The 16,608-nt window shown below is 43.4% G+C and overlaps 1 protein-coding gene across 1 annotated transcript in view; it reads left to right on the top strand.

Moving 5' to 3' along the window:
• The window catches only part of LOC122552905 (uncharacterized), a 153,254-nt gene that overhangs the window by 16,372 nt on the left and 120,274 nt on the right, over positions 1–16,608 (top strand). Inside the window, exons 3-4 of the mRNA XM_087991440.1 lie at positions 6,365–6,493; positions 10,697–10,855. Of these exons, the coding sequence (XP_087847566.1) occupies positions 6,365–6,493; positions 10,697–10,855 (288 nt within the window). The remainder of the gene's footprint in view (positions 1–6,364; positions 6,494–10,696; positions 10,856–16,608) is intronic.

Genomic DNA, 16,608 nt, shown 5'->3' with positions numbered 1-16,608 from the left:
GAGGAAGAGCAAAGTTGACGTTTTGGGTCAGGGCACCTCATCAGGACTGGGGAGGGAGAAGGGAGTTCAGAAATCAATAGAGGGAGTGGGAGTGGGGGTGGGGCTGATGGATAGGTAGGTGGGATGGTGATAAGTGGATGCAGGTAGGAGGTGATTGTGATTGTTCAATGGGACGTGTGGAAGATGGTCAGGTCAAGGAGGTGGGAGGAGAAGAGGGTTGGACATATGATGAGGTTGGGGATGAAGAGATTTTGTAGCTGGTAAACTCTATGATGAGGCCATTAGGCTGTAAGCTCCAGAGATGGAATATAAGGTGTTGTTTCTCCAGTTTGCAGGTGGCTTCATTTTGACAGTGGAGGAAGCCAAGGATGGTCATATTGCCAAGGGAGTGGGAGTGGGAGTTGAAATGGCTGGCAACCGGAGCTGGTGGTGAATGGAGTGTGCAGAGTGCAGATGCTCTGCGAACTCGTCCTCGAGTGTGCACTTTGTGGTCTCCTCTACAAGACATTGGGAGCAACGGATGCAAGGGACAAGATCAGCAGTAGCGCAGGTGAATATCTGCTGGATTTGGAATGGTTGTTTGGGGCCTTGGATCGAGGTGAAAGAGTAGATGTAGGGGCAGGTCTTGCACTTCCTGCGGTTGGTGGGAAAGGTACCAGGTGTGGAGGAGAGGTTGGTGGGGAGTGTGGAACTGACAAAGGAGTTATTGGTGAACGGTCGCTATGGAAAACAGATAGGGGTGAAGAAGGAAATTTTATTTGGTGGTGGAGTCTAATTGGAGGTGGTGAAAATGTTGGAGGATGATGCATTGGATTTGGAGATTGGTGGGCTGGTATGTGAGGACTCTATCCTTATTGTGGTTGGGGGTAGGGAGCTTGAGGACAGTGGTGTGGGAAATGGAGGAGATGTGGTTGAGGGCATTATTAAACACAGGACAGGGGAAATTACGTTCCTTGAAATAGGAGGACATCTGGGAAGTCCTGGAGTGGAATCCCTCATCCTGGGAGCAGATATGGTGGAGGTAGAGGAATTGGGACTATTGGATCACATTTTTGCAGGAGAGCAGTGAGAGATGTAGTCAAGGTAGCTGTGGGAGTCAGTGGATTTGAAATGGATATCAGTGCTAAATCAGTTACCGGAGATGAAGACAGAGAGGTCCAGGAAGGGGAGGAAGGTATCAGAGATGGTCCAGCTGAATTTAAGGTCAGGGTAGAAGGGGTGAGTGAAGTGGATGAACTGTTTGAGCTCCTCATGGGAGCATGAGGGGGTGCCAATAGTGGGGGCGCCAATATGCATCAATATAGTGGAGGAAAAGGTGGGGGATGGTGCCTGCGTGGCTGCAGAAGAGGGTCTGTTCCACATACCCTACGAAGAGGCAGGCATAGCTCAGACCCATGAGGAGGTCTTTATAAACCTCTACAAGGTCACCCCTTAGCCTTCGTCACTTCGGGAAATTAGCCCCAGCCTCTTCACTCTTTCCCTATAGCTCAAATCCTCCAACCTTGGCAACATCCTTGTAAATCTTTTCTGAACCCTTTCAAGTTCCACAACATCCTTCCTATCGGCCAGAATTACACGCAGTAATCCAAAAGTGGCCTTACCAATGTCCTGTACAGCTGCAACATGACCTCCCAACTCCTGAACTCAGTACTCTGACCAATAATGTCAAGAAAACCAAAAGCCTTTTTCACTCTCCTATCTATCTGGGACTCGACTTTCAAGCAACTATGAACCTACACTCCAAGGATTTTGTTAATTCTTCAGCTACACTCCCCAGGACCTTACAATTAAGCGTATAAATACTGCACTGATTTGTCTTTCCAAAATACAGCACCTCACAATTATCTAAATTGAACTCCATCTGCTACACCTAGGTTCATTGACCCATCTGATCAAGATCCAGTTGTACTCTGAGTTAACCTTCTTCACTCTCCAGTACACCTCCAATTTTGGTGTCATCTGCAAACTTAGTAACCATACCTCCTATGTTCACATGCAAGTCATTTATTATAAATGATGAAAAGAAGTGGACCCAGCATGATCCTTGTGGCACACTGCTGGTCACAGGCCACCAGTCTGAAAAGCAATGCTCCAACACCACTCTCTATAGAGAAACAAATTACTGCAGATGTTGGAATCTGTACCGAAAACAACAAATACTGAAGATCAGAGTAAATTGGACAACTTCCATGGAAAGAGAATAAGCTAACATTTTAAGTCTACATTAATCTTCCATCGCCCTTTGTCTTCCACCTTTGAGCCACTTCAATATCTAAGTGGTTAGTTCTCCCTGTATTCCATATAATCTAACCTTGCTAACCAGTCTACCATGAGGAACCTTGTCGAGCACCTTACTGAAGTCCATAAAGATTATGTCCACTGCTCTGTTCTCATCAATCCTCTTTGTTAATTCTTCAAAAAACTCAATCAAGTTAGAGAGGCACAATGTCCCATGCATAAAGCTATGTTGACTATCTCTAATAAGTCCCTGCCCTTTCAATTAAATGTAAATCTTGTCCCTCAGGATTCCCTCTAACAACATGGCTACCATTGATATCAGGCTCACTGGTCTATAGTTCCCTGGCTTTTCTTTACCACCACCTTTTAAATAGTGGCACCACGTTGGCCAATCTCAAGTCTTCTGGCACCTCACCTGCAGTTACTGATGATACAAATATCTCAGCCAGGGGCCCAGCAATCACTTCCCTAGCATCCCACAGAGTTGTAAGTGTTGCAAAGTTGGTGTGTACAATTTGTAAAATGGGGAAAACATTGTGTGGTCCCTTTAAAAGATGGCAGGGGAGAGGGTTTTGGTGCTTAGATTTAAAATGGAAGTCTGTGAGCTGCTTTAAAGTTTGCAGGCACAGGGAGAACAAGAATTTTGTATCGAAAGGCCAAGCACAGTTTTATCAAGTCAACAGGCTTTTTAAAATTAGTCAGACCCTAATTTAATTCAGACCCTTAGCTACCAAAAACCTATTAAATTTTAATCTGATGGTTTTGACAATCTAGGACCAATCCGATTGTAAAAATATTGATAGGTCATCAAGGGTATAAAAGATGAGGGCATTTTGGAAAACTGGGGAGAGCAACTGCCATCTGATAGAGTTACCAACCAACAGCTCTAAAGAGAAAGGTACTGGCTCTCTCAGAATTCACTAAGCGCTGAGTAACCATCATCTTACTAAAGGTACAGCGGCATTCTTAGCAAATATTCCTGACACAGAAATTTGATGGAGAAAGGCGTTCCCGACTGAAGATCAGCAGAGAAGGCACAGGATATTCCAAAGACGTACCCAAGGTGTAATTGTGAGGACTAGGTTCTAATTTTTAAAATTTATTTTGGTTTATGTAAATGTGACTTGTATTTATTGGAACGGCATACCATTAGAATTTTGTTTTATTCGGAAATAGTTAGTAGTTAAGGGGAATTGTTTGGTTTGTTAACGGTTCAGTTAATTTGTTCACTGTTAGAGTTAGATAAGTAAACTGTTACTTGTTGATTTATAGAGTGAGTGAAAAGGAGTTCATTTCATAATAGCTTGCAGGTGAGAGGCAGGTTATACCACTTTTCACACACTTTTGACAGATTATAGGGTGAGGTGAGCCTCTCTAGGTTTTTCTGTTTTCGTTATCAGAGCAGGGTCGACCTCCACCTTTATAACAATAAGGTACACCCGATCAGATCCTGGAGATTTATCCACCTCTATGCGGTTTAGGATGTCCAGCACCTCATCCTCTGTAATACAGACATTTTTCAAGATATTACTATTTATTTCCCCACATTCTCTATCTTCCATATCCTTCTCCACAGTAAACACTGATGCAAAATACTCATTTAGCATCTCCCCAGTCTCCTGCTGTTCCACACATAGGCGACCTTACTGATCTTTTAAGGGGCACGATTCTCTCTTTTTTTACTCTTTTGTCTTTCATGTATTTGTAGAATCCCTTTGGATTTTCCTTAACCCTAGTTGCCAAAGCTATCTCATGTCCCATTTTTGCCCTTCTGCTTTTCCTCTTAAGGATACTTCATACTGACTTTATACTCTCCTACGGATTCACTCAATCCCTGCTGTCTATACCTGACATTTGCTTCATGCCTCCTTTCAGATGGTGGACAGAATTTGGGGAGTCAGCAGGTGAATTTCTCGCTGTAGCACTCCTAGCATCTGACCTGCTCTATTAGCCATTGTGTTTATGTGGCTAGTCCAGCTGTGTTTATGGTCAATGGTATCTTCTCGGACATTGATACTGGGCGATTCAGTGATAGTAACACCATTGAATGTTAAGGTGCAGTGATTAGATGGTCAGTGCTTGGCACTTATTTGGCATGTCTGTTAGTTGACATTTATCAGCTCAAGCTGGATATTGACCAGATCTTGTTGCATTTGAATGTGGACTGCTTTGGTATCTGAGGAATTGTGAACAGTGCTGAACATTGTACATCGGCAAACATCCCTACTTCTGACATTATGATGGAAGGAAGGTCATTGATGAAGCAGTTAAAAACATGTGGGCCTTGGACTCTACCCTGAGAAACCCCCACCGAGATATCCTGGAGATGAGAGGACTGACCTCCAAAAACCATGATCATGTTCTTATGTGCAAGGTATGACTCCAACCCCTAGAGAGTTTGCCTCCTGTTAGCCACTGATTCCAGTTTTGCAAGGGATTTATCATTTTTACTGATTAAATAAATGTTCATGCACAGCTAAGCCATTAACTAAACATAATATGGCATTCAATATGACCGATCATCATTCAATATGACTGATCACACACTTCAATGCCTATTACTCACTTCATTCCTATATCTTTCTGTGCCACTGATAATCAGAAACAGACCCTTCGGTCCAACCCGTCCATGCCGACCAGATATCCCAACCCAATCTAGCCCCACCTTCCAGCATCTGGCCTATATCCCTCCAAACCCTTCCTATTCATATACCCATCCAAATGCCTCTTAAATGTTGCAATTGTACCAGCCTTCACCACTTCCTCTGGCAGCTCATTCCATACACACACCACTCTCTGCGTGAAAACGTTGCCCCTTAGGTCTCTTTTATATCTTTCCCCTCTCACCCTAAACCTATGCCCTTTAGTTCTGGACTCCCAGACCCCAGGGAAAAGACTTTGCCTACTTACCCTATCCATGCCCCTCATTTTGTAAACCTCTATAAGGTCACCCCTAGCCACCAACGCTCCAGGGAAAACAGCCCCAGCCTGTTCAGCCTCTCCCTCTAGCTCAAATCCTCCAACCCTGGCAACATCCTTGTAAATCTTTTCTGAACCCTTTCAAGTTTCACAACATCTTTCCAATAGGAAGGAGACCAGAATTGCACGCAATTTTCCAACAGTGGCCTAACCAATATCCTGTACATAACCTCCCAACTCCTGTACTCAATACTCTGACCAATAAAGGAAAGCATTCCAAACGCTTTCTTCACTATCCAATCTACCTGCAACTCTACTTTCAAGGAACTATGAACCTGCACTATGAACCTGCACTACTCTCTTTGTTCAGCAACGCTGCCAGGACCTTACCATTAAGTGTATAAGTCCTGCTAAGATTTGCTTTCCCAAAATGCAGCACCTTGCATTTATCTGAATTAAACTCCATCTGCCACTTCTGAGCCCATTGGCCCATCTGGTCCAGCTCCTGTTGTAATCTGAGGTAACCCTCTTCGCTGTCCACTACACCTCCAATTTTGGCGTCATCTGCAAACTTACTAACTGTACCTACTTCACAAAATAAAACTCTTCTGCTGGGGAGAAAACTCTCTCCTGAACTGAAAATCTGTATGTTCTGAACAGAAGCCAAAAACCAAACTAAAATAGTCTGTTTTCTCTATTTGTCATAAACTCGGCAGGATAGGCATTGTATCAATTAACACAACAGGTAACCTGTTCAGTACTTGACTGAATCACATGCTTTCTTGGAAAGGATATGTTTAGTTCACTGTTTCAAATTATTGTGTGACCTATTTTTTTAAAAAGAAGATCTTCGTAGAACTGAAACTAAAACCCATCTACCTTTAATTTGAAAATCCAAATTTCATAATAAATAATAACATACTTTTCATGTTTATCTCATTATTTAGCCAATATTAGCAATCTAAATGTAACAAGAATATTGTACTTGTGGTGAAAATGTTAGAAGTTACTGTAGTTTATAGCCAAAATGAGTAGTACCAACAGTAATGGATGACACCTTTAACATTTTATTATAGCCATATCTGAATCTATCTTACAGATATAAATATTTATAAATTTGCCTTTGTTATTTGATAACATGTACAGAACATTCTTTGAAAAATCTACATCCTGCTCATTTCATGCTGGGAATTCTGGTTTTGTGCAGTATGGCAGAGGTGAAAAGAGCAGACTTCAAAAGGCTGGCAAGCCAGGTAAGCTTGGAAAACGTGACTCGTTGAATGAGGATGAAGAAGACCTGAAAATAAAAGCAATGAAGAAGGCCCTGCAGGAACAGGTGAAGAAAGTTACTTGTCTGACCATGTGGAATAATGTTATATTCATCAATTTGCTTTTTCAGTATATAAAGTTTGATATTGTTCAATGTGATCAACTAGAATTGCACTGGAGTGGGTGTGGAGAAAGTAATTACTTTCTCATATAACAAAATACTATATTTTCCTGTTTAGCTTGTGAACAGCTGAAGGGTGCTAAAATATTTGAATGTCCTGCTAAGGTGTAACACTCAAAGATGAAAATCTGTCCCCAACAAAATTGAAGATGTTGGCGGACTTTTAGCAGGTTAGGTGTCCAGTCAACAAAATATATATGAAAATTGTCTATTACTAGTACCCTTAGCATGATCGGACCACCATTTTACTTGCAATGCAGCCAATAGTATAATTCAGTGCTGTCAGTCTATATAGTATCATGACAATGCTTAAAATATATCACATAGTTATCAGATATAATAGAGTCCTTTGGTGGTATAGATCTTGAGGAGAAAGTGAGGTCTGCAGATGCTGGAGATCAGAGCTGAAAATGTGTTGCTGGAAAAGCGCAGCAGGTCAGGCAGCATCCAGGGAACAGGAGAATCGACGTTTCGGGCATAAGTCCTTCTTCAGGAATCAGGTATAGATCTTGAGCATTGTTGAGAAAAGACACATTTTGTTGAAGCTTTCTGTCTTACACTCAATCAGGACATTTTGCAAGAATACCAGATCATGAGGAAAACAATCATTTATACTGCTTGATAATAGAGTGCTGATTAATTGGCAAGTGAACTTTGCTTGGGAAGAGGTATTGCCATGGAGAATGCACCCCTTAATATGATTGACAGTTAACAACCAAGCTTTTCAATGGCTTAAAATTTATACACATTTTTTCATTAAAAAATTCAATTCTGGGATGTAGGCATCACTATTTGGGCCAGCCTTTTTGCTCTTGAACAGAATGGCCAGTCAGGCCATTTCATATAGTTATGAGTCATTCATATTTTTGGGATCTGGACTTACTTGCAGGTCATACCAGGGAAGGATGGCAGATTTCCTTCCCTAAAGGATATTCCTTGAACAAGCTGCATGTTTACAACAATCAACTGTACTTACGTGGCCGCTGTTAGACTAGCTTTTACTTCCTGAGATTTACTTGAATATATACTTCATCATCAGCCATGATGAGATTCAAACTCAAGGACACAGAACATTAGGCTGAGACAAAATTATTAGACGGGTGACATTACCTCAAAATCACAGCCTCCAAAATCCCGAATATCAAAAATATCCTGATAAGTGCAAGACAAAAAGCTTCAACAAATGTCTTTTTTTCAGCTCTACAGATGCAAATATTAAAAATATTTTTGGAGGAAATATCTAACAAAGATGAAAGTCAGTTTCATCTGACTTCAAACTAATATACAGGGAGAGGTATTGATTATATAGTAAAATATTATGAGTTGCATAGATAGAGTAGATAGGAAGGAATATTTCCCTTTATGGAAGAATTAATAACCGGGGTCATACATTTACGATAAGCACAGCAATTTAGTGGTGATGTGAGGAAAAATGATTTCACCCAGAGGGTGATGGGAATCTGGAACCCACTGTCTGTAAGGATGGTAGAGGCAGAAACCTGCATAACATTTAATAAGTATTTAAATGTGCGATTGCGATGCCAAGGCAAAAAAGCCTATGGGCAAAGTGCTGAAAAGTGGGATTAGAGTAGTTAGGTGGGTGATTTTGACTGGCACAGAAATGAGCAACCTTTTTCTGTACTATAGACCTCTATGACTATGGTCATGACACCAACCAATCCTTAAACATATCAGGACTATTTCAGATCTTATATGTTTTGAATAGTGAAGTTTAGTAAATTTCTATTGCTCGACATAATTTCAGTTAAAAATGAGCAGAACCTTATCAACTTTATAATTATAAAAAAAAAATTCTGTTTAAATCTGTGTCCCTTTGGACTTAAACAGAGGTAAGGGTTGTACTGGGGAAATGGCCAGGGTGAGAGAGTAATGGTTTTAATGGATATCCAAGGTGGAGGTGAGATAATAGCTGCAGAAAGGTTATGATGTATGGAAGGTTAATACTAATGTTGCAGAAAACTCTACTTCATAATTCATTTGCTTTCGAATGCAACCTTTCAGCTTTCGGAAGTAAACTTTAAACTCGAGATAAATTGAAGGATTTGATTGAGAAACTAACATGTAACCCTGAGGTAAGTGCAATTCAAACAAACTTGGAGTTAATTACAATGAAACGCTAATCTATATTTATCTGCAAGCTCAGACTAAGAAGTGTGAAACTGAGCCATTTTTAGACGTCCCGGCAGAGGTGGAATGACTATCGCTATCTCTTTGGAAAACAACAGCAAGCATTTCTAAGAATGAGCATCCTAAAACTCTGTTAGAAAAATGGTTTACAGAATTAAAGAGCTGGCTTGAAAGTAGTGTAATTGTTTGTGTCTCTGAATCATCCAAAAACATACGACTTTGTCACATAATTAGCAATTCAGGGCGAAGGTCTGGCTTACAGCATACGTCTGTTTAATTTATCAGTGTGTCTTTGCTGACGGAAGCAAACATTTCACATTGGAAACACCTGAAGGCAATTGAAGTCTTGGTCTAGATTTAGATTGCAGTTCACAAAATTGGGAGAGCCATTTGTTAGGTCTGTACTTCAAGCAGGGGAATACTAAATTTAGTGATCACCGCACATTAGGAGGACTGGTCATTATTTCAGGTGGTTTTCATGAGGGAAAAATAGTTGGACAATTTTTTGTAGTTGACAGGTAGTGGAAGAGTTAACTGGATTCTCACAGAGCATTGTCACAGACAGAAATTGGCATAGTTAGCCTGGAAAGTGGGAAGATAATTGAGTTTCTGCTGGCAACCCAAACAAGGAACTAAGATATCCACAGTCATGAAGTTGATAAGGAAAGACAGAGGGTTGCATTACCAAAGAAGCTAATGGAAACATACCAATGGCATATTATCTCAGAGGATAGCTGGAACACTGAGGAGAATTAAAGTGAGATCGTTAGAGCTGTTGCATACCTTGTGGTTGGATCCAGGAAAATGGATGAACCTTCAAGATTTTGTAAGATTAGGGAAGCTTTAGAGTATAGTAAAAAGTAGAACTAAGTTTATAGCATTGGTCTTCATCATTCATTTTGTTAAATCAATGATGTTTTATGCAATTTCTCTTTATGTATGTTAGTTTGCTTTTGTTTAAGAATATGAAATCTTGTGGCATGGTTTAGTCAGTTGGTTGCTAGATGTTTAGATTTTGTCTAAATACTAATGATGCCTGACAGGATCATAATACGGGAGAGTGTGGGATTATGCAAGTGACATTACAAGTGAATTTGGAGAGTGCCCTATCCAAGGATAGACGTGGTTAAAAAAGTAAGACTGAGAGTGTGAAGGGCCTGTGGGAGGCAGTGATACAAGGAAGGAATGAGAAATGGCTGGATATCAATTGATTCAATGAGAGCACAAGACTGCATGAGAGATATCAGTGGATAGGGCTTGCGGACTTTGTATGAATGTGAGATTAAGGAAGGCTAACAAGGCATTTGAAGAGAACTCATGATGAATTGAAATGGAGGTTGAAATCACCCTGGATGAAAAGGTGTTGAGAGGAAAGCAATGAAGATGTCTTGATGAGAACATTTTCATGGTACTTGAGTAAACTGAACAAAGATTTTTTAAAGAGGAACAGTTGCCCATTTTGAATCAAGCACCAACAATTCACAATGGAATATTCTTTAAAATAAAAGGTTGCAAAATGTATACATTCATTTTCTTGAACTTGCCTCCAGCTGCTCAAATCCTTGAAAGTTTGTGAATGTTAACTATATATTCATTTGAGGAGAAAGTGAGGACTGCAGATGCTGGAGATCAGAGCTGAAAATCCTCCTGAAGAAGGGCTCATGCCCGAAACATCGATTCTCCTGTTCCTTGGATGCTGCCTGACCTGCTGCGCTTTTCCAGCAACACATTTTCAGCTCTATTATGTTCATTTGCTATGATTCCAGGAATTATGAACCATTTTGGTGTGGAATCATCTTTTTTTGCTATATTTATCACATTATTAAACACAGTTTTTTTTTTTATTTCAAACTTGTAGCTACAGATTAACTGCCAAAAATGTGCAGAATTCATGTGCTAAAGCCTGATTGTAAATGATGTGATCATTGCTTGTTATTTTAGCGCCATCTGGAGGTTTACAAGAATGTGTACAAGTTGTGTAATGTCATGCGTTTACAATACATGGACCTACTAAACAAGAAAGTTCAACAGCAACGCCATGTAATTAAACAGCGAGACCTTCTGTTCCAGCGTAATACAGACGAGCAGGAGAAGAGGCAGGTATGCATGAGTGAAGCATAAGCATTAGCTGAGAATTTCTCCACTTATTAGAATAACCTGTAGTCTTTGAGAAACGCATTTGAGTGTGTTGTAGGATTCTCATTAAGTTTTAAGGAAACAACTAATGTCCATACTTGGGATGGGAAACATGACTCAGCAATTGTGACTTCTGTAAAATAGCATAAATGCAGTTGGTGTTAAAATTCTGTTACGAAAGAATCAAATCCCATGATCTATGATTTGGATTGGGATGGGGATTGAGATTGGATTGGTTATGAATGATTAGATTCCCGACGGTGTGGAAACAGGCCCTCCGGCCCAACAAGTCCACACCGACCCGCCGAAGCGCAACCCACCCATACCCTTACATTTACCCCTTACCTAACACTACGGGCAATTTAGCATGGCCAATTCACCTGATCTGCACATCTTTGGACTGTGGGAGGAAACCGGAGCACCCGGAGGAAACCCACGCAGACACTGGGAGAATGTGCAAACTCCACACAGACAATCACCCGAGTGTGGGATCGAACCTGGAACCCTGATGCTGTGAGACTGCAGTGCTAATCACTGAGCCACCGTGTTCCGCGGATGTGTGATTTGGGCGTGGTTAGGTAAATAACTAATACAGGTGAACAATACACCGGGTTCTGTACAGCACATAAGACATGGTGGTGGAAGCAGCAAAAGATTACCTGCATTTGACAGAGTTGTCACTAGCAGTTTCTAAAAGAAATTCTAAACCAAAGTTGATTGATTTTTGAAGGTAACCCAGAGATAGCATTGCCTAACAGAGCTAAAATGCCTCAGATAATTGAGGTATTAGTACAGTACCTGGATTTAGTGGAAATTCAAAGAAGGACCAAGTACTTCAGATGGTGAAATGTCAGAAACAATTGCTATTCAGATACAGTTGAAGAGACTGGAGCGTGAGCAGTGAGTGAAGAAACCAGAAATGACAGAAAAAGTTTAAAGGGAGACAGGCATTAAGAAAACAGGAAATGGAAAAAGGAAAATTAGAAATGCAAAGGGGGAAAAAAGAGAAAATATGAGCTTAAAATGGCATAGTTGTAACAGGAGACATTAGGTGCTGATGCAGGCTCTGTTGGGGAGAATCTGAGTCATGATTTGATATCCAGATAGAAAATGTTTAAGATTGCACAGGCCCTATCAAAATTTGAGGAAGTGGATTAGAGACATTTTTCATGTCATTTGAGAAAATGAGTCAAAACGTTTGGTGCTAGAAAAGCACAGCCGGTCAGGCAGCATCCGAGAAACAGTAGAATGGACATTTCAGGTAAGGTCCTAGGGAGTGTTGCTGAACAAAGAGACCTTGGAGTGCAGGTTCATAGCTCCTTGAGAGTCGCAGGTAGATAGGATAGTGAAGATAGTTTGGCATGCTTTCCTTTCTGGGTCAGAGTATTGAGTACAGGAGTTAGGAGATTATGTTGCGGCTGTACAGTACATTGGTTCGGCCACTTTTGGAATATTGCATGCAGTTCTGGTCTTCTTCCTATCGGAAGGATGTTGTGAAACTTGAAATGGTTCAGAAAAGATTTACAAAGACGTTGCCAGGGTTTAAGGATTTGAGCTATAGGGAGAGGTTGGATAGACTGGGGCTGTTTTCCCTGGAACATCGAAGACTGAGGGGTGACCTAATAGAGGTTTACAAAATCATGAAGTGCATGGATAGGCACAGGTTCCAGAATTTAAGGAAGCTGCCTGAGGCAAACCTATATTGAATTGAAAGAGTTAAGCATACTAGTTTTGGCAGGTGAATAAGACCATTAGAAGGTGAAACCGTGTATGAAGCTCTTAGTGATCTTATTCTCATATCGGAATTTATAAACTCATTAGTTTCCATCATAACTTGTGTTGAAGATCAAAGGTTTGCAAATGTTAGAAAGGGAGCAAAAATAGCTGACCATTTTCAGTTAACTAAATCTTTGGTCCATCATTTTCATAACTTGGAAAGGGCTAGAAAATGGAAGGCAAGTAGCCAAGGTAACGAATGGATAGCTGGAAATATCCCAAGATCTGATCGAAAGGAAGGAGGTGAAAATCGAAAGCCAAGGTGTTTCCATTGTAGCAATGCAGGACACATATGTTGAGAAACCCCTCGGACTTGCTGAAGTTTATAAGAATGAGTCTGAAAAGAAAACTGAGAAGCAGAAGGTCATGGATCAGATTCTAGCTTTAACTACAGGTAAGAGACAGGAGATAGACACCACTGAGAATGTAGAAGAAGCACATTAGTAGACGAGAGCCATGAAGAGGTGTCCTCGAGTTGGCGTTTGGCTTCAGCGGTGTAGAGGTCAGTGCGCCAGATTACCACTGCGCCCCCTTTATCCGCTGGCTTGATGGTGAGGTTGGGATTGGAGCAGAGAGATTGGAGGGCTGCGCGTTGTGAGGGCGAGAGGTTGGAGTGGGGGAGGGGGGGGAGACAGGTTGAGGCGGTTAATGTCCCGGGCGGCAGTTGAAAATGAAGAGGTCGAGGGCAGGTAATAGGCCAGCGCGGGGTGTCCAGGTGGATGCAGTGTGTTGGAGGTGGGCGAAGGGGTCCTCGGAAGGTGGGCGGGAGTCCTGATTGTGAAAGTAAGCTGCCCAGTTCTACCTCCTTCCCAAGATCCACAAGCCTGACCATCCTGGCCGACCCATTGTCTCAGCATGCTCCTGCCCCACTGAACTCATCTCTACCTACCTCGGCACTGTCCTATCCCCCCTAGTCCAGGCACTCTCCACAAACGTTCGAGACACCACCCACGGCGTCCACCTCCTCCAAGACTTCCGTTTCCCCGGCCCCCAATGCCTCATCTTCACCATGGATATCCAATCCCTCTACACCACCATCCGCCATGACCAGGGCCTCCAAGCCCTCCGTTTTTTCCTCTCCAGACATCCCCAACAGTACCCTTCCACTGACACTCTCATTCGTTTGGCCGAACTGGTCCTCACCCTTAACAATTTCTCCTTTGAATCCTCCCACTTCCTCCAGACCAAAGGGGTAGCCATGGGCACACGTATGGGCCCCAGCTATGCCTGTCTCTTTGTTGGCTACGTAGAGCAGTTGATCTTCCGTAATTACACCGGCACCACTCCCCACCTCTTCCTCTGCTACATTGATGACTGCATTGGCGCCACCTCGTGCTCCCGCGAGGAGATTGAGCAATTCATCAACTTCACCAACACATTCCACCCTGACCTTAAATTTACCTGGACCATCTCTGACACCTCCCTCCCCTTCCTGGACCTCTCCATCTCCATTAATGACGACCGATTTAACACTGACATTTTTTACAAACCCACCAACTCCCACAGCAACCTGGATTACACCTCTTCCCACCCTACCTCCTGCAAAAATGCCATCCCGTATTCCCAGTTCCTCCGCCTCTGCCAGGAGGACCAGTTCCACCACAGAACACACCAGATGGCCTCCTTCTTTAGAGACCGCAATTTCCCTTCCCACGTGGTTAAAGATGCCCTCCAACGCATCTCGTCCACATCTCGCACCTCCGCACTCAGACCCCACCCCTCCAATCGTAACAAGGACAGAACGCCCCTGGTGCTCACCTTCCACCCTACCAACCTTCGCATAAACCAAATCATCCGCCGACATTTCCGCCACCTCCAAACAGACACCACCACCAGGGATATATTTCCCTCCCCATCTCTTTCCGCCTTCTGCAAAGACCATTCCCTCCGTGACTACCTGGTCAGGTCCACGCCCCCCTACAACCCACCCTCCCATCCTGGCACCTTCCCCTGCCACCACAGGAACTGTAAAACCTGCGCCCACACCTCCTCCCTCACCTCTATCCAAGGCCCTAAAGGAGCCTTCCACATCCATCAAAGTTTTACTTGCACATCCATTAATATCATTTATTGTATCCGTTGCTCCCGATGCAGTCTCCTCTACACTGGGGAGACTGAACGCCTCCTAGCAGAGCGCTTTAGGGAACATCTCCGGGACACCCGCACCAATCAACCACACCGCCCCATGGCCCAACATTTCAACTCCCCCTCCCACTCTGTCGAGGACATGGAGGTCCTGGGCCTCCTTCACCGCCGCTCCCTCACCACCAGACGCCTGGACCAGACTCCTCCAAGACCGTGTTAGGGAACTGGAGCTGGAGTTGGATGAACTTAGGATCATTCGGGAGGCAGAGGGGGTCATAGATCGGAGCTTTAGGGAAGTAGTAACTCCAAAGATTGCAGACAGATGGGTGACAGTGAGGGGGACTGGGAGGAAGCAGCCAGTGCAGGGACCTCCTGCGGCCGATCCCCTCAAGAACAAGTATACCATTTTGGATACTTGTGGGGGGGACAACTTACCAAGGGTAAGCAATGGGGTTCAGGCCTCTGGCATGGAGCCTGTCCCCATTGCTCAGAAGGGAAGGGTGGAGAAGAGCAGAGCAATAGTTATTGGGGACTCGATAGTTCGGGGCACAGATAGGCGGTTTTGTGGGGGCGAGAGAGACTCACGTTTGGTATGTTGCATCCCAGGTGCAAGGGTACGTGATGTCTCTGATCGTGTTTTCCGGGTCCTTAAGGGGGAGGGGGAGCAGCCCGAAGTCGTGGTCCACATTGGCACCAACGACATAGGTAGGAGGAGGGCTGAGGATGTTAGGCAGGCTTTCAGGGAGCGAGGTTGGAAGCTCAGAGTTAGAACAAACAGAGTTGTTGTCTCTGGTTTGTTACCCATGCCACATGATAGAGAGTCGAGGAATAGGGAGAGAGAACAGTTAAATGCGTGGCTACAGGGATAGTTCAGGAGGGAGGGATTCCGGTATCTGGATAACTGGGGTTCTTTCTGGGGAAGGTGGGACCTCTATAAACAGGATGGTCTACACCTGAACCTGAGGGGCACCAGTATCCTTGGGGGGAGGTTTGCTAGTGCTCTTTGGGGGGGTTTAACCTAACTCTGCAGGGGCATGGGAACCTAGACTGTAGCTTTAGGATGCAGGACCTGGAGTGTAGGGAGGTTAGGAACATGGCATCAATCTCAAAGGAGGGTGCCTGTAAACAGGAAAGTGGCTTGAAGTGTGTATACTTCAATGCAAGAAGTATACGAAATAAGGTAGGTGAACTTGCAGCGTGGGTTGGTACCTGAGATTTCGATGTTGTGGCTATTACGGAGACATGGGTAGAACAGGGACAGGATTGGCTGTTGCAGGTTCCAGGGTTTAAATGTTTTAGTAGGGTCAGAGGTGGGGGTAAAAGAGGGGGAGGTGTGGACAGTGGTGGAAAGGACGATGGATGAAGACTCGCCATCTGAGATAGTTTGGGCTGAGGTTAGGAATAGGAAAGGTGAGGTCACCCTGTTAGGAGTTTTCTACAGGCCTCCTAATAATCCTAGAGACGTAGAAGAAAGGATTGCGAGGATGATTCAAGAGAAGAGTGAAAGTAATAGGGTGGTTGTTATGGGGGACTTTAACTTTCCAGATATTGACTGGGAAAGCTATAGATCGAGTTCGTTAGATGGGTCGGTGTTTGTCCAATGTGTGCAGGAGGGTTTCCTGACACAATATGTAGACAGGCCAACAAGAGGTGAGGCCATACTGGATTTGGTTCTTGGTAACGAACCAGGCCAGGTGTTAGAATTGGAGGTAGGTGAGCACTTTGGGGACAGTGACCACAATTCGGTGACTTTTACTCTAGTGATGGAGAGGGATAAGTGTGCACTGCAGGGCAAGAGTTATAGCTGGGGGCAGGGAAATTATGATGCGGTGAGGCACGACTTAGGATGCGTGGCT

The sequence above is a fragment of the Chiloscyllium plagiosum genome, unplaced genomic scaffold (genome assembly GCF_037043375.1).
Source record: "Chiloscyllium plagiosum isolate Xiang-an unplaced genomic scaffold, Cpla_swu_hap1 HiC_scaffold_10, whole genome shotgun sequence".
Classification (NCBI taxonomy): Eukaryota; Metazoa; Chordata; class Chondrichthyes; order Orectolobiformes; family Hemiscylliidae; genus Chiloscyllium; species Chiloscyllium plagiosum.
This window is presented reverse-complemented; position numbering and strand designations above follow the sequence as displayed.